The 24,956-nt window shown below is 37.4% G+C and overlaps 2 protein-coding genes across 4 annotated transcripts in view; both read right to left on the reverse strand.

Moving 5' to 3' along the window:
- Window positions 1-1,055: 1,055 nt before the first annotated feature.
- LOC147285924 (PRLI-interacting factor) lies at window positions 1,056-5,949 on the reverse strand. The gene is made up of 2 exons (XM_086242679.1): window positions 5,150-5,949; window positions 1,056-2,223 (listed from the first exon to the last, which is right to left on the reverse strand). Exons 1-2 carry the CDS (start codon window positions 5,846-5,848, stop codon window positions 1,288-1,290), a joined length of 1,635 nt encoding a protein of 544 aa, XP_086098805.1. The 5' UTR covers window positions 5,849-5,949; the 3' UTR covers window positions 1,056-1,287.
- Window positions 5,950-8,238: 2,289 nt separating this feature from the next.
- Window positions 8,239-24,956, reverse strand: part of LOC147285925 (phosphatidylinositol 4-kinase beta 1-like) — a 29,015-nt gene continuing 12,297 nt past the window's right edge. Inside the window, exons 8-16 of one of the 3 annotated variants that reach the window (XM_086239986.1) lie at window positions 24,531-24,600; window positions 21,232-21,329; window positions 21,040-21,144; window positions 12,149-12,202; window positions 10,699-10,842; window positions 10,501-10,554; window positions 10,322-10,396; window positions 9,188-9,271; window positions 8,239-9,093 (exon numbers count right to left, since the gene is read on the reverse strand). In XM_086239986.1, the coding sequence (XP_086096112.1) occupies window positions 8,992-9,093; window positions 9,188-9,271; window positions 10,322-10,396; window positions 10,501-10,554; window positions 10,699-10,842; window positions 12,149-12,202; window positions 21,040-21,144; window positions 21,232-21,329; window positions 24,531-24,600 (786 nt within the window). In that variant the 3' untranslated portion in view covers window positions 8,239-8,991. Of the gene's footprint in view, window positions 9,094-9,187; window positions 9,272-10,321; window positions 10,397-10,500; window positions 10,555-10,698; window positions 10,843-12,148; window positions 12,203-21,039; window positions 21,145-21,231; window positions 21,330-22,453; window positions 22,585-22,903; window positions 23,030-24,530; window positions 24,601-24,956 lie in introns of those variants that run through there. The other 2 variants (XR_015121738.1, XM_086239987.1) reach the window with 2 other exon arrangements.

Consider the following 24,956-nt stretch of genomic DNA (forward strand, 5'->3'; position numbering starts at 1 on the left):
ATCTCACGTATTAATCATAGTTAATATTTTTATTGATCAACACGAGGATGATTGATATTCTTATACAGGAAAATGCTACGAATCATCACCTTGTTCTTCCTAATAATATATTTGGCATATTATATGCACACCACATTAATTATTGTATTAAAGAGATTGTATATATAACTCAATGTGAGAACAAAATGTAAAAAAATTGGGGAACAGAAAAAATAGTAATTGGTATAAATATCCTTTTATCAACGTAATAAGCAACGTCCGTGTGTTACTACACACTTTCGTTATTTGCACTCTGTATTTGTTTAATTTAATAAATGCCTAATTTGACTTGATATCTTATCAAGCCAATGACAAAAGGTTACCGGAAGGAAATAAAAAATAAAGAAATTTACCAATTTTTCACTATCACTTTTTTAATCCATGATCTACTATGTACCTTACAATGTCTACTTTCACTGTTACACAGACACTCTATTCCAACTTCTTGCACTTGATCCTAATTCTATGAGCCTATGTTAGAGTGCAAGCGGTTACATGAGGAGTACTAATAGGATGCATGTCCCTATTTTTTTTTCTTTTTTCTTTTTGATGAAATGGAGACCTCGGGCCCAAAAGAAAAACAAAACAAAGCTTGGTAAATTTAATGTTTGTTCTATTTAAATAAGAAGTTTGGCATTTTAATAATTTTTCTTAGAAATAGTGACTAATGATTGCTGCCTAATGTTTAATGTAAACTCTAGAGAGTTTGCATGCAATTTAGAGCTGTTCTGTGGCCCAAAAAGTTTGAAAGAAGTTGAGATTAGAGAGTTCAAAGGGTTGCAGCTTGTGTTCTATATTTCTTTGAAGCTGCATATACATAGTGATCGAAGAAGGCCCCTCTGTGTCTGGTTGAGTGCGTGCCACCCTTGAGTGATTTCCCTTCCCAATTGTGACAGTATGATGATCCTAGACAGATAGGATTCAAAGAAAGAAAATACCCCAAGTTTTATTTAAAAACTTGTTCTTAATTTTTCATTCTTTAAGGCTTTATAGCTGCTATGTTGCCTTGCTACTTGTTGCATATATTGGTTTAGGCTTTGTAATGGAGCCAATCTTAGAGGCTTTAAACACGGTTATTGGACAAGACATTTGGAAGAAAAACTAAAATCTGAAATTATGATGACATTACATGCTCTAACAGCTGTTACAACAAATCTACACTGCTGATCTACATTATTCATTTCCAGAAGTTTCATAATCTTTTCACCTACACTACTGTGGCGAGTAGAAATTGACATGTTCTGCCAGTTACCTGGATTCAATAGCATAAGTTTCTGAGCCTCTTAGGAATGATCGACGCCACCAAATCTGAAAGGCTTTGCTGAGATTAGGACAGTCACTGCTGTGTTTGGAGAAATATCGAAACCATTCCATAAACAGCATATACTGCTGCGTCAAGGGTAGTGTAAGGAGTGTCTGACCCATAGCTTCCTCCAGACCCTTCATGTCAAGCCCCTTTCGACATCTCTGCAGCCAACCAAAGTCCAAGAGCATTGGACCAAACCATGCCTGGAGAATCCCTGATCTTGACTCTGACCGGCAATGCAGTTTTCTGGTCCCCATTGCAATGAATAAAATTGCTGAAACTCGGCTCAGCTCATACCTGACCATTGGAGATGTATGGCCATGCATTTTAAGCAGTTCACCCTGATTGGTCCATATATCCACAAACTCCTCAGCCATTTGCCGATCAAGCAGGATGTCTAGAAGCCAGTTGATATTATCAACCTGCCTTGAGATGCGTTCAATCATAGGCTTACCAGTCTCCTTCACTGGTCTCTCATGAGAAACGTTGTCAGCGGCCTCCTCAAAGAGGCTAACTAGTGAACCCAGACATGACCAGCACACAGCATAGATATCCTCCTTATTGAGGTCATGATGGTCCTTCTCATAGACTGAACTTCTACACAGGAGACCCTTGACTAACAACTTTAGCTCATTCCTTGCATTGACATCTGTACAAGTTGTGATAGACCAAACAAGTTGTCTGGCTAAATTTTGTTCAGAATCTACAGAGTCAATCAAGTAAAGTCTGGCCAAGATGTCTCTAGTTGTTGCATCATCAAACTTAAACCTTGTAAAAAGGCCCCTAAGTTTCTCCTCCTCTTCCTCAGTCCAAGGAACAGCCTCAAGGTATTTTAAACAGGACAAGACACCCTTAGTGAACATGATGCCTGCTGATACCTAGTAAAAATAGAAAAGCCCCCATTAAAGACAAGCGTGTACTAATAAAAATAACATACTCCATACACCATGAAGCTTCAAAAAACTTGAATGGATATTTTATTATGGGAAATATCATAAAGCTCCCCAGAACTCATATACTTTAATGAGTAAATATATTTATTCTGTAAACCACTCTTCAACTCATATACTTTGGGAGCATCCTTCCTCCTTTCCTATCCCTCTCTACCCCCCATTGGAGGGTTCAAGTAACTGCTCCATTAGGATAAGAGTCAAACATAAGACATCCCTTTCAAAACGAAGGATGTACCACTACACCACAAGGGCCGGTGGTCAATAGGTATATCTATTAGTGCATTTTCATTTCAGCTAATGTGCAACATCAAGTGTACATGTCATGTGAGTGTATCATTTCACTTAGCATGTAACAAGTTTGAGATATGAAAGGTATGCACTGACAATCTATGTTTGGGAAAAGAAAAACTCAAATCATAGAGAGAGCTAACTTATTATGTCATTTTTTTAGGAGGGGAACAATTTTTCCCTCAGAATGCTGGTTCCGTAGACAAATCAAATCATCACTAAATGAAAAGATGAATGGTAATCAGATATGTAGAGCATGAATTGAAAGTGTAAGCAAAAGATGCAAAGTTAAGGGCCCGTTTGGTATCCTACTCAAATTTTTTTTTCAAAAATTAAGATTTTTTTTTTAAATGTGAGTTTTCAAAATCAATTTTTAAAATTTGAAAACGTGTTTGGTATGAAATTTGAAAACAATTTTTAAATTTAAAAAATGATGACATCTAAGAAAAAAGGAAGTGTAAAAAAAAATGAGAAAAACGATGTTTTATCATTTTTAAAAAGAGGCATGTTTTTGAATTTTTTTTCTAAAAACTGTTTTTAAAAATGGTCTACCAAACACGTTTTCTTGACTAAAACTTGCTTTTTTGTTTTTGAAAACAAAAAATAGTTTTTAAATAGAATACCAAACAGGCCCTAAACTTTTATTGCATGTTTTTAACAAACTAAATCTTATAATGATAACATGTAATTGTACAATGTAACAAAAAAACAGTTCTCAAATAAATAACTCAGAACAGAACCAAAGCATCATGTTTCCCCAAATAAAATTTAAACCACTTATACTTCAGTCGATTTCCAATTAAAGTCATCTAGAAACGGCATGGGAATAACCAGTTGAAAACGACATGACATGCTCATCAATGAAGCCAATCTCAACAGATCTATGTACTAAGAGAAATACGTGCTATGTGAAATTAAGTTTGGCAAGTTTATGCCAATGACCATTTGGTTTAGTGGCACCCAGTCTCCCCTTTGTGGGAAAAATATAAATTACCATACTAAAACTAGCAGGCAACACGGATCATCTATCATCACCATTTGGAATGGATGCATAGATGGAGTTTTTTTATGGTACTAATAGATGGAGTAATTTACTTGGAAATATATATGCATTTCATGACAACTCTATTTTTCTACGCCAGATCCAAATAACCCTAGCTAAAAGAAAATTAGATGACAGGTGATGGTTATTCATTCAAACCTAAGATTGGTACAGAGAAGTAATGCTACCATAATTACAGTATGTGCTTTCTGTTGCGGATAACTGCATACTTAGTAGCTTTCTTAATGGTTGCTCCACACAATATATGTCATGGTATATCTCATTTCTGTTAGTCTTTGGTCCTTTGGGATTAAATGACCACGTAGTCTTAGGTAGCTTTAGAATTCTGTGTCTTTAATTACCAAATACATTATTGTAGATGTGCCTGTTATTTCTTTTCTATCCTTTTTACCTGCATTGCTTGTTTTAGAGAAAACTTGGAAGAAGCAAAAGAATAATAAAAATTTTGAGCAGAAACTTAAACAACACCCTCATTTTTTCTTTATTTTCTTTTTCTGGTTTTTTTTTTTTTCTTTAGCAGTTACAAACTTACAAATTTTGGGGGAGAGAAATTCGGACTTGGAACCTACTCTTCTAGGAGATGTGTGGCTACCAAGTACCAATTAGGCTATACCCTAACACAGGATTTACTGCTACGCTATTAACTTATTACCAAAACAGTAAAAAGATGACTCTATTCTGCAACCAAACAAAGGAATACTTGAGTTGTGTTTCCTTAGACAATCATCAGATTCATATGTGAATATTAAGGGTGTGTTTGGATGGAGAAATTACACTTGGTATTTAGACAAAACTCGGGATTTAAGGAACAGCATATTTTGATTTCCATATTTGGCTTCATAAACAACTAAACAAGGAAATTTTAAATTTGATGTGGAAAAGTAATTTGAGATTTGGGGTCACAAATCCAACTCTAAATTTCACCTAAATATAATGTGTTATTTCCGAAATCCAAGACAATGAGATTTTAAGAAAAAGAGCCACTATCAGCATCTTGCCATCAACACCAAGACAATGTAAAGGAGAATGCCTGGTGTACTACAAGTTTTACTACATTTTTGTATATAGATATTTCAATTAAAGGGGTAAAAAATAATTAGTCGTTTTAAAACCATCCAATTTGTGCATTCGTCTTATTTTTATTTAACTTCCTCACATAAACTGCAAGAACCTTAATTCCAACAAAAAGCTAGCTTAAGCCATATGTAGGAACATAAAGCATAAATTAATTTCTGACACTATTATTATGGTCTCCTCCTAAGTCCTAATTAATTCCTCACAATCTAACTCACTCAAAACTCAAAAGATTACAAGAGGCTCATAGACAAAGCTAAGAATTTCAAACCCATCCATAAAAGGAAAGAGAAGAAAAAAAGATGATACTAGTCCTTACCAAATTGGCAATTCCACTAACACCCAAATTTAGAAACTGACATAACACCAAAAACTATAAGAAGAAAAAGAGAGAAAAAAAGAAGCGAAAGGAAAGCGAGCACTGACCTCAAGCACATCAATAACCCTATACACTCCCATCCTGAAGAGGCGGTTGGTGATTTGGTCCTCAAACATAAGCTCAATGGCTTCTCTAAAAACCGCCAAATTCTCAACTTCTGGCACCTCTATTCTACACATTTTCGACCCACAAGATCCACTCCCCGCCACGCCCTTTCTGTACTCGGTGATTAAACCCGCGAATACTTCCGAATTCGCGCTCAAAACCTCCGAGTTCAGCTCCAGAACCAAACCCCCACCTTTTTTACCTCTCAAATTCAACCTCACGTCGAACACATTGCTCTCACAACCAGACACACTCTCCGGTTTGACTCGGAACCTCTCGCTCGGGGCCCGAAAACTCTCGGATCTCATCTGGGTCTTGGAATCGACGGCTGGAGATGGGTTGGGTCCGAGTTCTTGGATCGAATCGGGAAGTGGACTCGAATCAATTGGGGAGACTCGGCCGGGGGACAAGATCCGACGAGGGTCTATCCGACCCACGAAGCTCAACCCGGATTTGGAGCTCTGGGGCGAGTTTGGGATGGAGTTGGAGGTGGGTTTGGAGAAAGTATCGGACTTGTTGTGAAAGCGAAGGGGTTTGGAGTGAGGGTTTGTGAGGGCTTCGGGGCTTGAAGGTGGGACTGTGAGTGAGCAACACCATGATCGACGGCGAGAGCTGAGTTTTTTGCGAGAGGAATCATCCATGAGAGTGAGTTTCAGGACTGAGTCAGCTCACGAGTTGCCGTAAGGCCAAGGGTGGCACTGTTTGCGTAGAAGATGCTTTTTGTGAGTGACGGTTGGTTTGTTTTTTGTTAGCTTTGCTGATTGCTGCTTTGGGGCCTTCAGCCTTATACTTATTTTCTTGGTAATCGTGCGAACTTTTGGAGTTTTGTTCGGTATGTTAGTTTGTTAACGAAGAAATTTCAAGTCTTAAGTCTTAACAAAATAAAAAAACAAGAAGAAATTTTAAGTAATTACTTTTCGGATAATCTCAACCCATTAATTGAGATTGATCCTTGATGACTGCAATTTCTTCGGAAGTATTTGATTCACTCTTTATTTATTTATTAATATATTTATTATTTTTTCATTAATCCACAATTGTCTTTACATTGTTCTTTACACAAATTGGTTTTGGACGCCTAAATTTTTTTATGGTATTAGAGCATGTTCGCCCACGTGTGTTTGGCTGAGTAGCCACACGTATTTCACGTCACTCAATATGAGTTGTCCACGTGTTTGGTTTAAGTGACACCACACGTGCGGGGGCGTGTGAGAATGTAGAGTGTTATCCTACATTGGAAAATTATAACCTTGCATAGTGACTTATAAGGGTTTATGTTACTTTTCTCATTGCCAATTGGTTTTGGGATGGATGCCTAAATTTCTTCATGCTTTTTACTATGGATTAATGTCATTTTGCTCTCCAGACTATTACACTTGTATCAGTTTGCTTCACAAATTAGATTAAAGATTTTGACTTTTTTCAGTTTTGCTAATTGAGTTTATTCCGTCAATTTACACATTTTCCATTCATAGCACCGTTTATGAAGGGAGTGATCAACCAAAATTTAGAGGGAGAAAGGGTGCATGAGGGAAAAAAGGTAAGATCTAAATAGAAGGGACCATTTTGCCCTCAAAAAAGACTTCACGTGATTGGCACATAGTGCTATGAAAACGAAAATTTGGATGAAAAATGTGTAAATTAATGAAATAACCTTAATTAGCAAAATTGAAAAAAGTCAAAGTCCTTAATTTTTCAAATTAAAAGTCAGAGTCCTTAATAAAATATTTCAATATTACATAATGGTCAATGTGAATTTTTTTTTTCTCATAAAGGTGAATGAGTTTTGAAATTTAATCTCACTTTAGTTACTAAGCCCAATCCACTTACTAATGTCATATATTTTAATGTATCGGAAAATATCAATTTGCTCATTCTGTTTTTTTCATTACTTTTGAGCATAAAATTATGACGTTGCCCTTAATTTGATTTAGGGTATAGAAATGAGATTTATGGTATATAAATGAGTTTTAGGGTTTAGAAATAGAGTTTAGGGTTTATAATTAGGGTATGGAGCTTATGGTTTATGATTTAGGTTTCGAGAGTCCAAAACTCGAAAATTAAACCCTAAGTCGTTTTACTACATAGTAATCAAACACAAACCTAATACAAATCTAAATATGCATAATAATATATGTTTATTAATCTATTGTAATTTATCTTTAGCTAAAGTTCACTTTTGGTCTATGTAGTTTAAGCTAAGTTCCAATTTGGTTCATATAGTTTCAATTGTTATGATTTTGGTCATGTAGTTTATAAATTGTTGCAATTCAATGACATCTTAGCATTTTCGTTTATTAAATCGTCAAATTTGTTGTGCTTTTGATCATGTACTTTACAAACCATTTCGATTTTGATAATGTATTTTACATACCATTATTGATTAAATGACTAATTTAACAAATTAATTGACAAAAATGTTAACGCGTTCTTAAAATTGCAATGATTTGTAAACTACACGACCGAAATCATAACAATTAAAACTAAAGATACTAAAGTAAAACCTAATTCAAACTACAAGACCAAAAGTGAAATTAAGTCTTTATATTTTTTCATTTTGGTCAATGATAACTATAATAAAATTATGAAAAAGTACATTGATTAATATATAACTTTAAAAAAATTTATTAATTTATTGTAATTGGCCAAATAAAAAGACAAAAAAGAAGAAACAAAGAGAAAATAGAAGATGGGGAAGTGAATTGACAAATTAACCCTCAAAAAGAGGATTACTCATGTTAACGGGCCGAAAACCAATTTATTTATTTAATTTTTTCAGTGGACAGAGTAAAATTTGGTAGTCTACAGTTAACGGAGCATTACTAAATTTTTTGCCCAGATAATATAATTAGCCTGTAGTCAATCAACGAGACATCACGGATCACACTGCAGAACACCATTCAAAACCACTACAAACTTACACTACATGCAATGAGCTGTTACAAACTTACACGACATATTTTCGACCAAAAAAATAAAATAAAATTACACGACATACAACGATGAGCCTAGAATGATACACAAACTGGAGTAAAAAATCAATGCCACGAAAACTCCATATATGATGAAATTTCAATCCACAGATTTCACTGTATAAAATGCGATCAATTACACATGATACAATCACACAGATTTTCAAGAATTTTGCTGACAGCTTTCTGATACAAGTACATGGAAAAAATCAGACTCTTGGCATATTGATGCCAATATGCATCCAATTGAGACCAGACTGGAACAAAGACCACCTCTCGAAGATTGGAGCCTTCCCGCGCTTTGACTTGAAGATTACATCAACTTCAATTGGAAATGGAAGATTTACAAAATCAATGACGTCGGCTCCTTCAGATCACTAACCAGTGTAAAGTGTGTTACAATGACATTACACCCAGAAAATATGGCTTCGATAGATAATGGATTTCTGATCTGTCCTCAATTGCAATCAATCTGTACAGTGAGGGTAGTCCGATGACGGGTAGGAGGACCGCACTGTCTCCTCCAGAATAAGTGAATTCCCACCAGCCAGCAGAGTCCCATATTACATGAAACAAGGGAAAAATGAAAAATACCCTGCTGAATTAAATTTAGCCTTCTAGATGTTGAATAGGTAGTTTTGCCGATACAATTACAAATTCCTCACACCCAGAAAAGCAGGCCAAAACCACTATAAACAATCCTTTACACCTCCGAGAAAAACTCAGAAGCCACAGCCAACTCGCATGTGCACTTTTTATCAACACTCAGTTGACTTTGTCAAATAAGACCATGTGATCATCAAGAATGAACTTCACAATATTCCATTCAAAACTCTCTGATAATAATCATACTGCCGCGTCCGCCATGCATCCAAGCTGCTGCTGATCAGGGAAAGCACCAGGGATACACATTGCTGATAAAAAGAATAAATATCGAAGAACATTGTTACAGCCATAACAATGAAACATTGCATAATTTAAGTACAAAACTAGAAAACAAAGTCAAACCTCTTCCGTTAAACTCAGGTGAAATCGTTTCCTTAGGTTCTGTATCGTCCGTGGACCACCTTTAAAGCATGGAAAACCAGAGTCCTGGTCCAAAAACATTTTAAAACAGTAGCTTGAGTCAGCCAATCATGCACACACATTTTTGAGTGTTTTTTTTAATGAGAAACATTTTATAGAATAGAAATAAAAACAGAAACAGTACATTCAGTGGACAATGAAGCTCTCTCTCTCTCTCTCTCTCACTCTCTCTTAACCAAGAGCCACATTTAATAAGACTCATGGGCTTACTCTTTTACAGCTATATAAAGGTGGCTTGTACCCTTGGTCAGTCATTCTTTTTGTTTTTATGAGAAACAAAACTTTCATTAAACAGGTGAAAAAGAACAAAGAGGTGGACAAGGAGTCCACAAAAGTACAACATAAATACTACAAGAGCTAGGAAACACCTTAAAAAAAAAAAAAACATATACAAAACCACAACCCCACTGAATATGCACCATGGATGTCAAGTATTTGGTGAAGATCACAACGATGATGAAGACTATGTAGAGGTTCTATTCAAGGAAATGGAAGGAGCATATGATCCTCCAAGACAAAATAATCATGCTGGTCAATATGGATGAGTGCCATATGATCTTGAGGAGACTATGGAAATATGACATTGATACTATTCATATGAAACGGAAAAGTATACCATTTTATTGAAGGGTGGACAGAAAAATTGTTTTGGGCCAATGAAAGATTTGAAAACCCAACAAGGAAAATAGTGTTTTTGGGGGAAAAAAAAAACGAAATAACAAATTCTTTTAATGCACATCAAACTGTACAAAAGAAACCCGGATGGAATTCCAATTTACTCTGCAGTTCAATGAAAATTCTGGAGTACAAAAGAAATGATCAAAATATAGTTAGGGAATTAACATAATTGTCACTGCACTGTAAGAAACAAAAATAGCTCCCGAACATTATGCCCAAGAAGGCTTGGTAACCATCTAAAACTACAAGATCCTTACAGATCCTAGTCAGTCATTACAACAGGAATCCCTGTGCCACAAAAATGCACTGTAACATGACATTCAAAAAGAGTAAATAATAAAAAATGATGAGGCCATTGAAAGATAAAGTTGGAGTTACCTGCAACATCTCAACAAGAAGAATAATGCGCTCTGCATGCTTCCGACATGTAAGGAAGCCTTGAATGCACAAAACCTGAAGACCACAAGAGAGTTTTACCCCAGGGAATATGAACAAGCCATCTAAAGACATAGAAGTACAGGAAAAAAAAAAACGGCATAAGAGTGTCTTATTGTTACTTTAAAATAATCGAAGAACTCGCTTGGAACTCCCTCAGCATCAGAGTCCATGACCTAGCATAATCAGAACATTCCACTCACTTCCACAATTAAAAGCAAAATTGGTACACACTGAAAATGCAAATAACAAGCAGCATGGAAGATTGTTGCACAAAATATGGCAGGCGAAATTAAACAATGCAAGCCTACATCTCTTACCTCAAGAAGTTCACGTGTTAATTTGAATGGAGCACTCTCAAAATTTACACCCCCAGGTGAATTGGAGAGCATGAAGCCAAAGTCAATATGTATAATATGACCTTCTTCGTCCATTAAGAGGTTTCCATTGTGCCTGTCCTTTATCTAAACAACAAACACATTGGTGAAAAACAATTCCAAGACCTTCCAATGACTAAACAAGGGAAACTAAAAGAATAGAAGATACATGAGAAACTAAACACTCCCCTAGCACATGCTTTTGAAATGAGAACGAATGCCAATTATATAGTAGGTTTTTCAATGTCAATGGACATGTGACACTTTCACATGTATATCATATGGCAGATGCCAAGGTTAACGTATAGTGCACACCCACAGACTCTCTCTCTCTCTCTCTCATCTACATCATGTTTGATCCCATAGAAATAGGATTTGGTTTGCTTATATTATGAATAAATCCTCCTCTATCCATTGCGGTCCTCTCTCCCTCTCTCTCTCTCTCATGTACATAATTACAAATCCCACACTATTACAGTCATGCATATTAATATTGGTTAAATTTTAGGAAGTAGAAGATTTTGTTGCAAGAAGAGGGAAAGTACATAAAGTTTGAGGAATACTTCCTTGGACAGACCAATATCAAGAAATTTTCAGAAAGCCACGTCATTTGTTAATTGCATTTTTATCAAAAGAAACTGTATCTCCTTGTACCAGTCACATAAATGAGTTTGCCACATGTGAAATAAAAGTTAACAAACAACTAACACGAATAGTTTTTTACCAATTCCAAATTCCTCCAAAAAATTAAATCTCAACATGTACAAGTTGACTAACCAGTCACATGTAAACACAAGGTGATATACATATGATATCACACAGAAATACAAAAAGGCATTTCTGAAATTAACATATGCCTTGAAGCTCAATTCCGTTTTGGGTTGCCCCTCTGCGCAACTCCATGTCAGTATTATCATATTTATATGTTTGTGTTTACAGAGGAGAGAGGAGAGAGGAGAGAGAGAGAGGAGAGAGAGAGAGATTTGGGGTTGCTACTCTGCGCAACTCCATGTCAGTATTATCAATTCACATGTTTGTGTTTACAGAGTTTTTTTTTTTTTTTCTTTCAAGGAAACGAGAAAATTATATTAGAAAAGGAAAAGAGTACAATCATAAGTGGATACCCTCAACCTACAAAAACAGGACTCTAGAACTGGAAAAAAGAAACCACTACCACAAGAACCCATAAAACAAAACTACACAGAAACTGAAACTACTCCACATCAGAAAGAAGTTAACTAATAGAAGCTTTCCAATTCATCAAGATGAGAGAGAGAGAGAGAGAGAGAGAGAGAGAGAGAGAGAGAGAGAGAGAGAGAGAGAGAGAGAGAGAGAGAGAGAGAGAGAGAGAGAGAGAGGGAGGGAGGGGGGGGGGGGGGTGAGGATACCATACCTGCAGAAGGTAGCACACTAGGGAATATCCAGCCATACTTTCAACAAAATTTCTCTGCAGCAAAAAAGGGAAAGAAGAAGTTTAATCCAAGCCTCTTTATTAAGTAAGCACACAAGATTCCAATAAAATTATCTAATTGAATGCAACAAGGAGGCACGATATCATTGACTCAGAGCAGTTCTAATTTTTGGATAAAAAGAAAAAAATTACACATATAAGTGATAATGGTGCACCTCAATGGAGAATATTGAAATTTGAGTACCAGAATCCCAATTCTCATAACTAACTTAAAGAACCCAACCAAAACATCTCCACAAAATACAATTGCATATATAACCAAGGAATAAAATTTCGGATTTTGAGGAAATTTCGAAGATTTTTAAATTTCGACAGAAATTAGACGGAAATTGCTATCAAAATACGAAAATTTTGAATGAAACTTTACCATATGTTTATTTAACATATTATCTACTACATTGATAAAAAATATTGAAGAAACTAAATTATATAGTAAGTTTCATGTGATATAACATGAATATAATGCGCGTTGGAGACAAATACTATTAAATAAAATTAGTATATTATTTATATTCTATAATTTATACATTAAATCCTATATACTCTATATACTAAATCCTATATACTCTATAATCTATACACTAAATCTTATATACTCTATAATGTATACTATATATTCTTTAGGATATGGTATAAGATATTAGGATTTAGACTCTTTAAGGTATTTTTAATTATTTTTTTATAGAAATGTATTAGGGTTTAGAATTTAAAAACAACTAAAAGAAATCCCAAACTTTTTTTTTTCTTTCTAATTGCACAAAGACCCAGTTAGCGTGTATTAGCTGTAATTAGTTGTCAATTAGCAATAAGTTAGCAGTTTTAATTGTATAGTTGACTTACCATCTTTGGTATTTGTATCCTGTATAAATATACACAGTATAATGAAGATTATTCATTCAGCCTAATTATAATTCTCAATTTGGTATCAGAGCTGATGGCTAAAGATTTTTCTTCCGCTGCCTAATCTCTATTCTTGCTGAAAGCAAACCCTAAATTCTACAAAATACTTAGAAAATACAAATACTAGTATTTTCTGTACCTACATTCATCTGCCCAGAAGACGACGACAACCAGCAGACGCCGACGCCACCCAGAAGTTGGCGACGCTGCTGCCCAGAAGACGACGACCAGCTGACGCCGACGCCACCCAGAAGTTGGCGACGCTGCTGCCCAGAAGACGACGACCAGCTGACGACGACGCCGCCCAGACGACGACGACGCTGCCCAGATAACGACGCCGCCGCCATCCAGGAACGCCGTCGATCCCTTCTGCTTGCAGCGCCGTCGTTCCTTCCTGCTTGCAGCGCCGTCGATCCTTCCTGCCTGCAGCGCCGCCGATCCTTCCACGATTCTTTCTGACGCCGATCCTTTGTTCCAACAAGTGGTTTCTGTTCTCTGCTTATAACAGAACCCAGATTGCACAGGGTCCAGAAGTTGTTTCTGCGTGGCTGGTTTTGTGATTTCTGTTTTTTAAATCAGTGACTTTTATAACTTCTGTTTTTCACCCTTCTGGTTAACAGAATTAAGCATATCTGATATGTCTGACGGAAAAATGACTCCTGACAGCAAGATGCCAACTGCTGTGACCATTCAGGATAATTCCTCTCAAATCCATATGAAATTGGATGGTACAAATTATCGTGTTTGGTCAAAAATTCTAGAGATGCATATTGCAGGTAGAAAAAAGAAAGGCTATATTACTGGAAGGAAAGTTGCGCCTGCTGTTGATGATTCGGCCTATGATGAATGGGAAGCTGAGGATGCTATGGTAAAATCATGGCTTATTAATTCCATGACACCTAACCTTATGTCTCATTTTGTTCAGTGTGGAACATCAAAGGAGGTTTGGGATGCTGTTAAGAGGAGTTATTTGGATGTCTCTGATTCTTCTCAAGTTTATGAACTGATGAAGAAAACTTTTCAGCTACGTCAAGATGGTCGGACTCTCACAGAATACTACAATGAGATGAACTCCATTTTTATAGAGTTAGATTATCGGAGGCCTAATGACATGGAGTGTACGGCTGATATTGAAAAGCAAAGGAAGCGCATCGCCGAAGATAGAGTTTATATGTTCCTTGCAGGTCTTGATCACAGTTTGGATCAAGTTAGCAGTCGGGTTTTGGCGACTTCTCCTTTGCCCAGCCTGGAAGAGACATACTCACTGGTTCGTCGTGAAGCACAACGACGGGTTACAATGGGAACTGAAGTTTCTTCTGAGGCATCAGCCCTGGTAGTCCAGAAGGGTAGCCTTCGGTCAGCCTCACCTCCTGCTCCTACTTATGGTCCATCTGACCCTCTTACTCGTCGCTGCACTCACTGCAATGGTACCAGACATACCGTCGACGTTTGCTGGAAGAAGCATGGCTACCCGGAGTGGTATAAGCTGAAGCAAGCTGAGAGGAAGAACAAGAAATCTTCTCAGGCTGCCCTTGCTGACACATCTCTTTCTTCTGCTTCTCATGTCTCACGAGTGTCTTCTCAAGGAGGTAATTTTGGTTTAGCCTTCATTTCTTCTGCTAATAACACTTGGGTTATTGATTCAGGGGCTACTGATCATATGACTAGTAATTCTTCCTTGTTTGATTCTCTAATATCTCCACCTGTTAAGTCTGTTCAGGTTGCTGATGGGACTCCCATGCCAGTTACAGGGGCCGGGAATGTCTCACTTTCTCCCACGTTCTCCATGTCTTCTGTCTTACTTGCACCTACTCTCTCTAATAACCTTCTTTCTATTAGCCAGATTACCAAGCGTCTCAACTGTTCTGTAACCTTTCATTCTACTCATTGTGTGTTTCAGGACAATCTCACGAAGACGACGATTGGCATTGGTAAGGAGAGAGGAGGTCTGTACTACTTGGAGGGGGCCACGGCATTGCAATCCGAATCTAGTCGCGGCTTTCACGTAGAGAGAGAGAGGTCTGATAGGGAAAAAATTCTTTTATGGCATTGTCGTTTAGGTCATTCTTCATTTGCCTACTTAGAACGTTTATTTCCTAAGTTGTTTTGCAATGTTTCTATTTCTAGCTTAAGATGTGAACAATGCATTTATGCTAAAAATCATCGTGTTCCTTTCAAACTCAGTTCCAATAAAAGTTCGAAACCTTTTTCTTGTGTTTATACTGATGTTTGGGGTCCTTTTTCTACCCCGTCTGCTTCGGGTCATAAATACTTTGTTTCATTTATTGATGACTGCACTAGGGTAAGCTGGGTGTATTTGCTAAAGTCTAAGAGTGACGTTATCCATGTTATTCCTCAATTTTACAAAATGATTGTCACACAGTTTCATACTCAGGTTCAGGTTTTTCATTCTGATAATGGTCGTGAATTTGTGAATCAGTCTCTTGCTGATTTCTTCAAACTCCATGGCATCCTTCACCAGACAACGTGTGCCTACACACCACAACAGAACGGTATAGCAGAACGTAAGAACCGGCATCTCCTAGAGGTAGCTAGGGCCTTATGTTTTACTATGCATGTTCCTAAACGTTTCTGGGCAGATGCTGTCATGACTGCTGTTTTTCTTATCAATCGAATGCCTGCCCGTATCATTGACTACCAAACTCCTTTGAGGATGTTATCACGGTTCCACTCTATTCCTTCTACCCTTAATCTTTGTCCTAAGATTTTTGGTTGTGTGTGTTATGTTCATGTTCATTCTCTTCATAGGGATAAGCTTGATCCACGTGCTATTCGGTGTGTCTTTCTTGGATACTCTAATTCCCAAAAGGGATATAAGTGTTTTCATCCCCCTACGGGCAAATACTATGTATCTATGGACGTTCAATTCTGTGAACGAGTGTCTTATTTTTCTGGGGATGTGTCTTTGATTCCTCTTCCGGGGGAGATTAATAGTAAGGAAGAGGAACAATTATGGTTGGCAGAAAAAAGATTGTGGATTTCAGGTAAGGGGGAGGATTCAGCTACTTTGGGTGAGGGGGAGATTTCTAATACCCCAAATCTTATGGAGACTGAATCCGAACCTGAAGAAGGTAGGGGTGAAAGGCCAGCACAGTTGTTCCAAAAACACTATACAAGAAGGAACAAAGATGCTACTGCCGTGCCTCCTTCTGATTCCAGTACTTCTCTTGATGATACTACCATGCCATCGAATGACTCTTCCAAGATTAATTCTGAGGTACATGTCTCTTCTCCTATAACCTTTGATAATGATTTGGACTCTAATCCTATAGTTTCAGATTCTTCTTATTTGGATCCTACCACTGTAGCTTCAGATTCTGCTGACTTGAATTTACAAGTCGGTGGTCAGGGTAGGAAATATCCTCTTCGTGATCGTAAAGAACCTGATAGGTTTGGTTTTTCCAAGTCATCTTCTAATGTCATTTATCCAATGTCTGATTTCATCTCATATCATCGGTTGTCTAAATCTCATCTAGCTTTTGCCCTTCAGTTGTCTTCTGTGTCTGTTCCTAGTCATTTTCAGGAAGCCCTTGGAGACCCCAAGTGGAAGAATGCTATGGTAGAGGAGATGGAGGCTCTCTAGAAGAACTCTACTTGGGAGATGGTCGAGTTACCTCGAGAAAAGAAGACAGTAGGGTGTAAGTGGGTATTTACGGTGAAGTATAAGTCAGATGGGACAGTGGACAGGTACAAGGCTAGACTAGTAGCCAAGGGTTACACCCAGACTTATGGGATTGACTATCAAGAGACCTTTGCCCCTGTAGCCAAGATGAACACTGTTAGGGTCATACTCTCTCTTGCAGTTAATCTGGACTGGCCGCTACGACAGTTTGATGTGAAGAATGCATTTCTTCATGGTGATCTGGTAGAGGAGGTGTATATGGATCCTCCTCCAGGATTTACACCAAAAGGAGGTAAAGTATGCAAGCTGAAGAAGGCGTTGTATGGATTGAAGCAGTCGCCGAGGGCTTGGTTTGGCAGGTTTAGCTACTCAATGAGAAAGTATGGCTTTAGGCAAGCTTTGGCAGATCACACTCTGTTCTATAAAAGGGATGGTGATAACATTACCTTGCTTATTGTTTATGTTGATGATATGATTGTTACAGGCAGTGACATACGTGAGATAGAGAAGCTTCGGAGCTATCTGGCCAGGGAGTTTGAAATGAAAGACTTGGGAGTTCTAAAATACTTCTTGGGCATTGAAGTATCTCGGTCCAAGCAAGGAATTTTTCTCTCTCAACGGAAGTATGTGTTAGATCTCTTGGCCGAAACTGGTAACTCTGCCTGCGAACCTGTGGATACTCCTATTGAGGTGAACCATGGTCTAGCTGTTTACGCTCATCAGGTTCCAACGAACAAGGAGAGGTATCAGAGGTTAGTAGGGAAGTTGATCTATCTAGCTCATACTAGACCTGACATATCATATGCAGTTAGTGTTGTGAGTCAATTTATGCATAATCCGAGTGATAGACATATGGATGCAGTGAATCGTGTTTTGGCTTATCTGAAATCCTCTCCAGGTAAAGGTGTTATGTTCTCCAGGCATGGTCACCTAGATATTGTGGGATATACTGATTCTGACTTTGCTGGATCCAAATTGGATAGAAAGTCTACTTCTGGGTATGTGTCATTTGTTGGGGGCAACTTGGTAACTTGGAGGAGTAAGAAACAGAAGGTGGTATCTTTATCTAGTGCAGAAGCGGAATACCGTGCCCTTCATCATGCGACTACTGAGCTTGCTTGGCTCAAAATTCTCTTGGATGAACTCGGGTATGGTCCCCAAAAACCGATGGTGCTCTTTTGTGATAACACAGCGGCTATTGAAATTGCTAATAATCCGGTGCAGCATGATCGAACCAAGCACATTGAGCTTGACAGAAACTACATCAAGGATAATTTAGATTCTGGTGTGATTGAGGTTCCTTATATTAGGAGTGCGGATCAGCTGGCTGATATGATGACTCATGCCGTGACTAGTGGTTCTTTCCATACATCGCTATCCAAGTTGGGCATGTGCGATATTTATGCACCAACTTGAGGGGGAGAGTTAGCGTGTATTAGCTGTAATTAGTTGTCAATTAGCAATAAGTTAGCAGTTTTAATTGTATAGTTGACTTACCATCTTTGGTATTTGTATCCTGTATAAATATACACAGTATAATGAAGATTATTCATTCAGCCTAATTATAATTCTCAATTGACCCCAAACCCCAACCAACCCTAAACTTTTTTTTTTCCTCTTTTTTTTTTTTTTTTTTTTTTCTTTTCTTTTTCTTTTCTTTCCTTCCTTTCTTTCTTTCTTCCCGTGATTGCTTCTTTCCTTCTCTTTCATCTTTCCCACTGCCCAGCCACCAGACCCACGTCCAGACACCCTCTCTCCTCCCTCTTCCTCCTCCCTCCTTCTCTTCCTCCTTTCTCCTTCTTTTCCTCCTTCCCCGGTCTCCCTCTCTTCCTCATCTCCCTCCCCGATCTCTTCTCTCTCCAAGATCTCTTCCCTCTCTTGTCTCTCCTCCCTCCCCAATCACCCTCTGATCTCTCTTCGATTTGTTGCCTCCGGCGACGGTTGGCGACGAGGCCAGCTCGCCTCTTCCTCCCCTCTTTCCCTCTGGTCTCCGCCTCCTCGAGCCGAAAATTTCGCTGAAATTTCAAGAATTTCGGGAAATTTTCGAAACTTTCGGCAAAATTGTCGAAATTAGGACGAAATTTTTTTAGTTTGGTGTTAAAATTTCTATACCCTTAAAAAACGAAATTTTACTCCCTGTATATAACTGACAACACCTACATACAAGTTTTGCTTAATATAAACAAACCAAAATGAAAAACTTTTTCAAAGTTTTGGCTACATCAGGGTGTCCACAACTCATTTCTGTCAAGACTAACACCTCCTATCAGCATGGAATTATCCACAACTTACATATGAAAAGAGAGCTTCAAAACCAACTTATTATGTAGTAATAAATCTAATCAAATAAACGATTATGCATATGCCATAAGCTGTAAAAGCCTTATCAAAAACTAACTACATAGGTTTCTAGAAGGGGCAGGGTAAACGCTTGTATATAACAGAAACTTCAGAAAGATATCATGGCTTCAGTTAAGGCAGATACGGCAGATAGGGCCTCAAACAGATATATACGTGCTGTAAGCCAGACAATTGATCAAATGAAATTACAAGAGCAACCACAGTTTCAACCAATATGATTTGACCTCATGATGAAATATGAAAAAATTATAGATATAAAAGGAATGTATCATTCAATATGAAACTGATGCTTTCATTTGGGCCTCATTGTCTACACATTTTAAGGATGTCCCCTCTAGTTTGTTTTACCTGGATTGGTCTTATATGTTGAATCATGTTGTTGTTAGGTTTACATCTGTTTTACGTTTGGGAGGGATTTGTTTGGTTTCTGTTGTGTTCCTTATGGACTTCTTGTCCATCCAGTTCTTGTAATTTCTTCTTCTTTAGTAAAATTGATACTTCTATTAAAAACTTAAAAGAGGATAACTCACTGTGAATCTCATTTCTTATTTTCATAAATATGCTTCAGCGAGGAATTTGATCCTACAATGTTTTCCAAAGATACAAAAAAACTCGAATCAGGACAATTGGCATCTATGGTTTCCTTTGTTGATGAACAAGGTACTGACTATGCTTAATTGATTGAAGATCTTCTCTCCCTGCCCTTGGTATCTTTTTCTCCTATACATACTATCACTTCTTTACTTCTTAGACTTGCGACAAAATAACCATAATATTCAGAAAAAGACAGAAGATTGATTATAGGCAATTTTTGGAAGTTCCCATTTCCATCAAGAGCATCCATAGTCTTACTAAGTTCGACTCAACCAACACCTTGAAAAAAGAAAAAAAAGAAAAAAAGAAAAAAGGAAATAGGGCAACCAATAATATCGAAGGTAGCTTTGTTGTCCAGCCTAGAATGTGTTATGCTTGATTCACACAAACTAGATAGGAGGATTTAGAGGTTAGAGTCTTTGGGGTTGTTTTCGTGCAAGTCTTTTTCAAAGCATTGCTTGGACAACCCATCCCTTTCTTTATTCTCACCTTCTCTTGTAATTTAGGAAGCCAAGATACCCCCAAAGGATTATTGTGTGTTAGTTTGGATTATTGTTCATGGGAAGATTAATACTTGTGATATGGTTCACAGGAGGCGTCCTTCCTCTTCTCTATTCCCCCCCTGTATTATGTGCAGGAATGAGGCTGAGAGTATTAACCACTTGTTTCTTCAATTTCCAGTGCCTTCTTTTTTATGGGCCCAATGGTTCAAGGAGGGGCAGTTAAGCTGGGTTACTCCTGCTTCCTGCAATACTCTTTTATGTGAGAAGATTAAATTTTTTGGAGGCAAGAAAAGGGGTGTGGTTTAGGTAGATGTGCTATGATAGCAATTTTCTGGGTTATTTGGATGGAAAGGAATAGAAGGGTCTTTGAAGATGCTAAGGGGGGGGGGGGGGAGAGTTGAATCAGTTATGGGAAAGAGTTCATTTTCTGGCGTCTTTATGGGCATCTGTTTTTTCAGATTTTAGGGAGTCTTATTTTTCTGTTATATTTCCAGATTGGGGAGCAGCAGTGTTATAGTGGATGTAGCTGAGGTTTTACTGGTAAGGGGCTGTTGTATTGTAGCTAATGTAATTTAGTTGAGCACCCCTAGTTGTTGTGGTTTTCTTTGTGAATTTCAGTGGATTCCTTGTCCACTGTTTGTACTCTGTCATTTGTTTGATGAAAGGTTTCTATTTCTCATAAAAAAAAAGTATAGTCTTACTACTTTCCCATTCCCCTCATGCAATCAATTACAATGAAGCATAATGAGGATAAAGCTGAGCTAATAACAACAAATTGTGAACGACACCTGCTTTATGGAGGTGCAGATTACCTGGGCAAGTTTAAAAGTTGGGGAATTGTCTTGATACTTAGCAACAAAGAAGTCTCGCAAGCTCGTGATGTTGGGATATCTACTTTTGATAGAATGAAGTGAAGCCTACAAAACAACAAACTACATTATTAAAGAGGTAGTGAAGTCTTGAAATTATCAATTCACTTAAAGAGCACAAGTGTACAGAATTACCGTGTCTGGAATTGTTTCAATGAGAGCTGTGTAAGAGGAAGTAACTAAGACTTCATAAGGGCGCAACCAGAGGGGAAGACCAGCTTCTTGGAATATATCTGCAATCACAATTCAAAGATTATAGCCTTCAACTAGTTTTGATGAGTGTTATAGTGTTCAACTGTGAAACAAAATGTGACAAGGAAATGATTTGGATAAATCACTCGACATTGGTTCAACAAAAATATATGCTTAAAAACATGGATATTTTGAATGAAACATTGGAAATGTTAAATCACTCATTAGCACACCAATTAAACTAATAAATTTGATAAAATTGTGTATCTATAACAAGGTTGGAGCTTAGCCAGCCATTATAGTTGTTTGGATTCAAAAACTACCTATTTGGACCCCACTCCAACGGTTAGCATTTCTTTTTTAGCATCTTCTTCCATTTTTATTAATCAACAACTGTCATCCATGAGATTTGAACTCAAGACCTCCTCCCACAAAGGGGAGACTGAGTACCACCACCAGACCAAATGGTCATTGGCTTCCATTTACAGTGTTATAAAAGAAAATAACTTGGGTTTGGGGTTTTTATGTGAAATTGGACTGTGATTTGTGTCTTAAGCCCAGCCCAAAACCTTTTGGTAAGCAACTAAATTTAAAACACCCAACCCTGGCCCATACCTAATTGATAGTGGAGCACCCTTTTGTTGTTTCAAACCCAGTCAAAACAAAGGGGCAACTCTCGGTATTTTGCAGACATTTACCCTGCTAAATCCACCCAATTGCAGGCATACAATGGTGTTGATTGGCGATTCCGCAGAAACAGAGGTTATGCTTTGGTTCTCCCAGCCTCTCTACTTATTTTCCTTCTTTAAATCCTTTCCCACGAAACAGGTAAAAAACCACCATTTCCTCTAGTTTAATCTAAAGCCATTCTTCACCACAAATTTTTTCCACCCAGAGCCACTGTAAACTATTTTCCTCCATTCTCTCTGTCTTCTTTCCACATTGCATAAAATTGGCAATAATTGTTAAAAATATCCTGCTTTTGCTACTGTTTTCCACCAATATCAAATTCGCAAAAATTTCACTTATGTCAGGATATTTCAGCAACATACTTGGAAGGAAAAACTTCCCCCTCCCTTTTCATAATCGCAGAAACAACTATATGTTTATCCTTGGATTACACAACATAAACCTAAGAGGATTTTCTGCAGCACCGAGTGGCAAGCAGAGGGTTAAATATTCAAAAAAAATGGGATGGTCGGTCCCCAAGTGAAGATAAAACAGCCTGGAACATCTGATAAGGGGCTAAATCATTCATTCTAATGCAGTTGAGGAGCCATGAAATCTGAACTGACACTGAACAAACGAAATTAAAAAAAAAATGTCAATCTTAGAATATTTACTAAATACTCCATCTTCCACTAGGGTAAAATATAGTACTAAAGATGTACTAGGAGAACAGAATCAACATAATATAAATATACATTGGCATTCAAAGTGAAAAGATGTTAGGATGATAAAACGTTGTGGGAAATAGATTAAAAACAGACAAGATAAATTTTACAAATAGCACACCTCACGCATACTGACAAAGAATGTCATTATTGTAGGACTTTGGGCCCAACAATAATGTTGTACGCTATTATGAAGACTTGTGAAAAAGAGGAGGCCTTACGTATGTTTTTTCCCGCATTGGTGTATTTTGTGCAAGAAAGGAGAGGAAAGTGTTAACCATGCTTTCTTGCAATGCCCAGTTGCTTTGGAGTAGGAGGATTCCCATGGTATGCTGACGCAGGAGCATCTGCTAGGGTTTCCAAAATTTAGTAACTTTCCAATGTTCATTTCCTAGTTTGATTAGGAGTCTAGTTTCTTGATTATTAGATCTTAATCAATAAGGATATGCCGTTATGCTTTCCTAGTTAGCTACGTTTTATGTTTTCCTAGTTAGTTAAGGTTTATGCTTTCCTAGTCATCTAAGGTTTATGTTTCCCTATATAAGCTTAAGGCTTAGGTTGTAATTGACAGTTTATGCATTATATTGTTCTGACAATTCAGATTTTAGAGTTTCTTTTGGGTTCCTAAACCCTAGAACTCATCTATCTACGTTAAAGCTTTGATTCTATAGCTTAAATCTCTCTTTTCTCTACTGTTTGTTGTTTGAAGTTCTGTCTATTCTAGATTTTTGCCCTAATAAAGTAGCAAGACAGCAGCCCTTTTCTCTTGTCCTGCATCATATGCTTTGCTTTGTGAGAAGCACAAGATTCCGGGTAGGAATAAAAAAGCATGAACTCAGCGGGGTTGTATGGTTATTTGGATGGAACGGCATAAGATCTTTGAAGAATATAATGGGGTGGACTGGAGGAACATTGGGGAAGAATTAGCTTTTGGTCGTTTCTGTAAGCATCAGTAGCTGCAGATTTTGAGGGGTTTTCCTTCTCTGCTATTATGTTAAAACTGGATTGTGGAAAGCTTCATTGAGTAAATACCTTAGATGTAGTTTTGCTTTGCATAGAGATGATGCATGTTGTTTATTTTTCATTTTTTGATAAGAAACAAACTTTCATTAAATATAGGTGAAAGTTACAAAGAAGAGGACAAGGAGTTCACTAATCATGAGTCTACAACTAATAACAGTAAAACGTCAAAGGAGAATGTAGGGGATTTTGGGTTTCGAAGGAATCTAAATGATCAGGAAGTAGGGGAGTTAACAGGATTGTTGGCTGTCTTAGAGAATGTATTGTTGATTGCTTCTAAATCAGACAGAAGAATACGGATGTTGGAGTTGTCAGGAGCTTTCTCATGCAAATCCTATTCAATTGGGGATTTGAAAAAATCACCTGATGTGTTTTTTATATATTGAGACATAGTCAACAATTTTGCACCTGTTTTTCAAGGTCTGTTTTCTTCGCCTAGAAGTGCCGATTAGCTTTCTTGAAGTGGGTTTCGACGGATTCTCAGAAAACAACTTTAAAACTTGAAACAAGAAACAGCTCTATCATCAACTAGTCATAGTGAAACAGAAGCAAAAAAGAGAACCCTCTAAAGGGCATTTTATCCAGGCACATTGAAAACAGTATGCAGTTCAATGTTTCCCCAATGCATCTCTTTTTTTAATAGGTGTTAAGAAAGCATCTTATCTGACCTAATCAAACAAAAGATTGACCAGTAAGTGAGGGAGAGGGAGAGGGAGAGGGAAGGATTAAAAACAGGAAAGGTTCTAAGGAATTCGTCATAAGTTGGAACGAGGAGAGAGAACTAAATTCCACAAACAAAACCAAAATAATTAGAAAAAGGACACCTACCATAAAAGTGAGAAATAAGCTGCACAGCAAGATGCTCCTGTCTACAATCATCACCACTCTTCACAATAACCTACACAAATACAAAGCAAATTATTCCTCTCAAGCTAAATGCAATATGGTACCTAGAAGTCCAGAACATACAATTACAAAACTGAGAGAATGTCACAGAATATATAGCAAAAACCAAGCCAAGCCAAATTTCTATGTAAAATGAAAAGAAACAAGAGGGGACAAGATTGGCAGACCCCTAGAGTGCCGTGCAACATAGCTAAAACATAAAACACCTCAAGCAGTAATGAAAAGGAATGACAAATGACCAAAAGACAACCACAATTAACCTTTCCACCCATTCAAAGGGTGACCATGTTAGCTTGGCATACATTTTTGTGTCATCCTCTAACAGCTTAAGTTTTTGGGGTCCAATAG

The sequence above is a fragment of the Dryas octopetala genome, chromosome 4 (genome assembly GCF_963921425.1).
Source record: "Dryas octopetala chromosome 4, drDryOcto1.1, whole genome shotgun sequence".
Lineage (NCBI taxonomy): Eukaryota > Viridiplantae > Streptophyta > Magnoliopsida > Rosales > Rosaceae > Dryas > Dryas octopetala.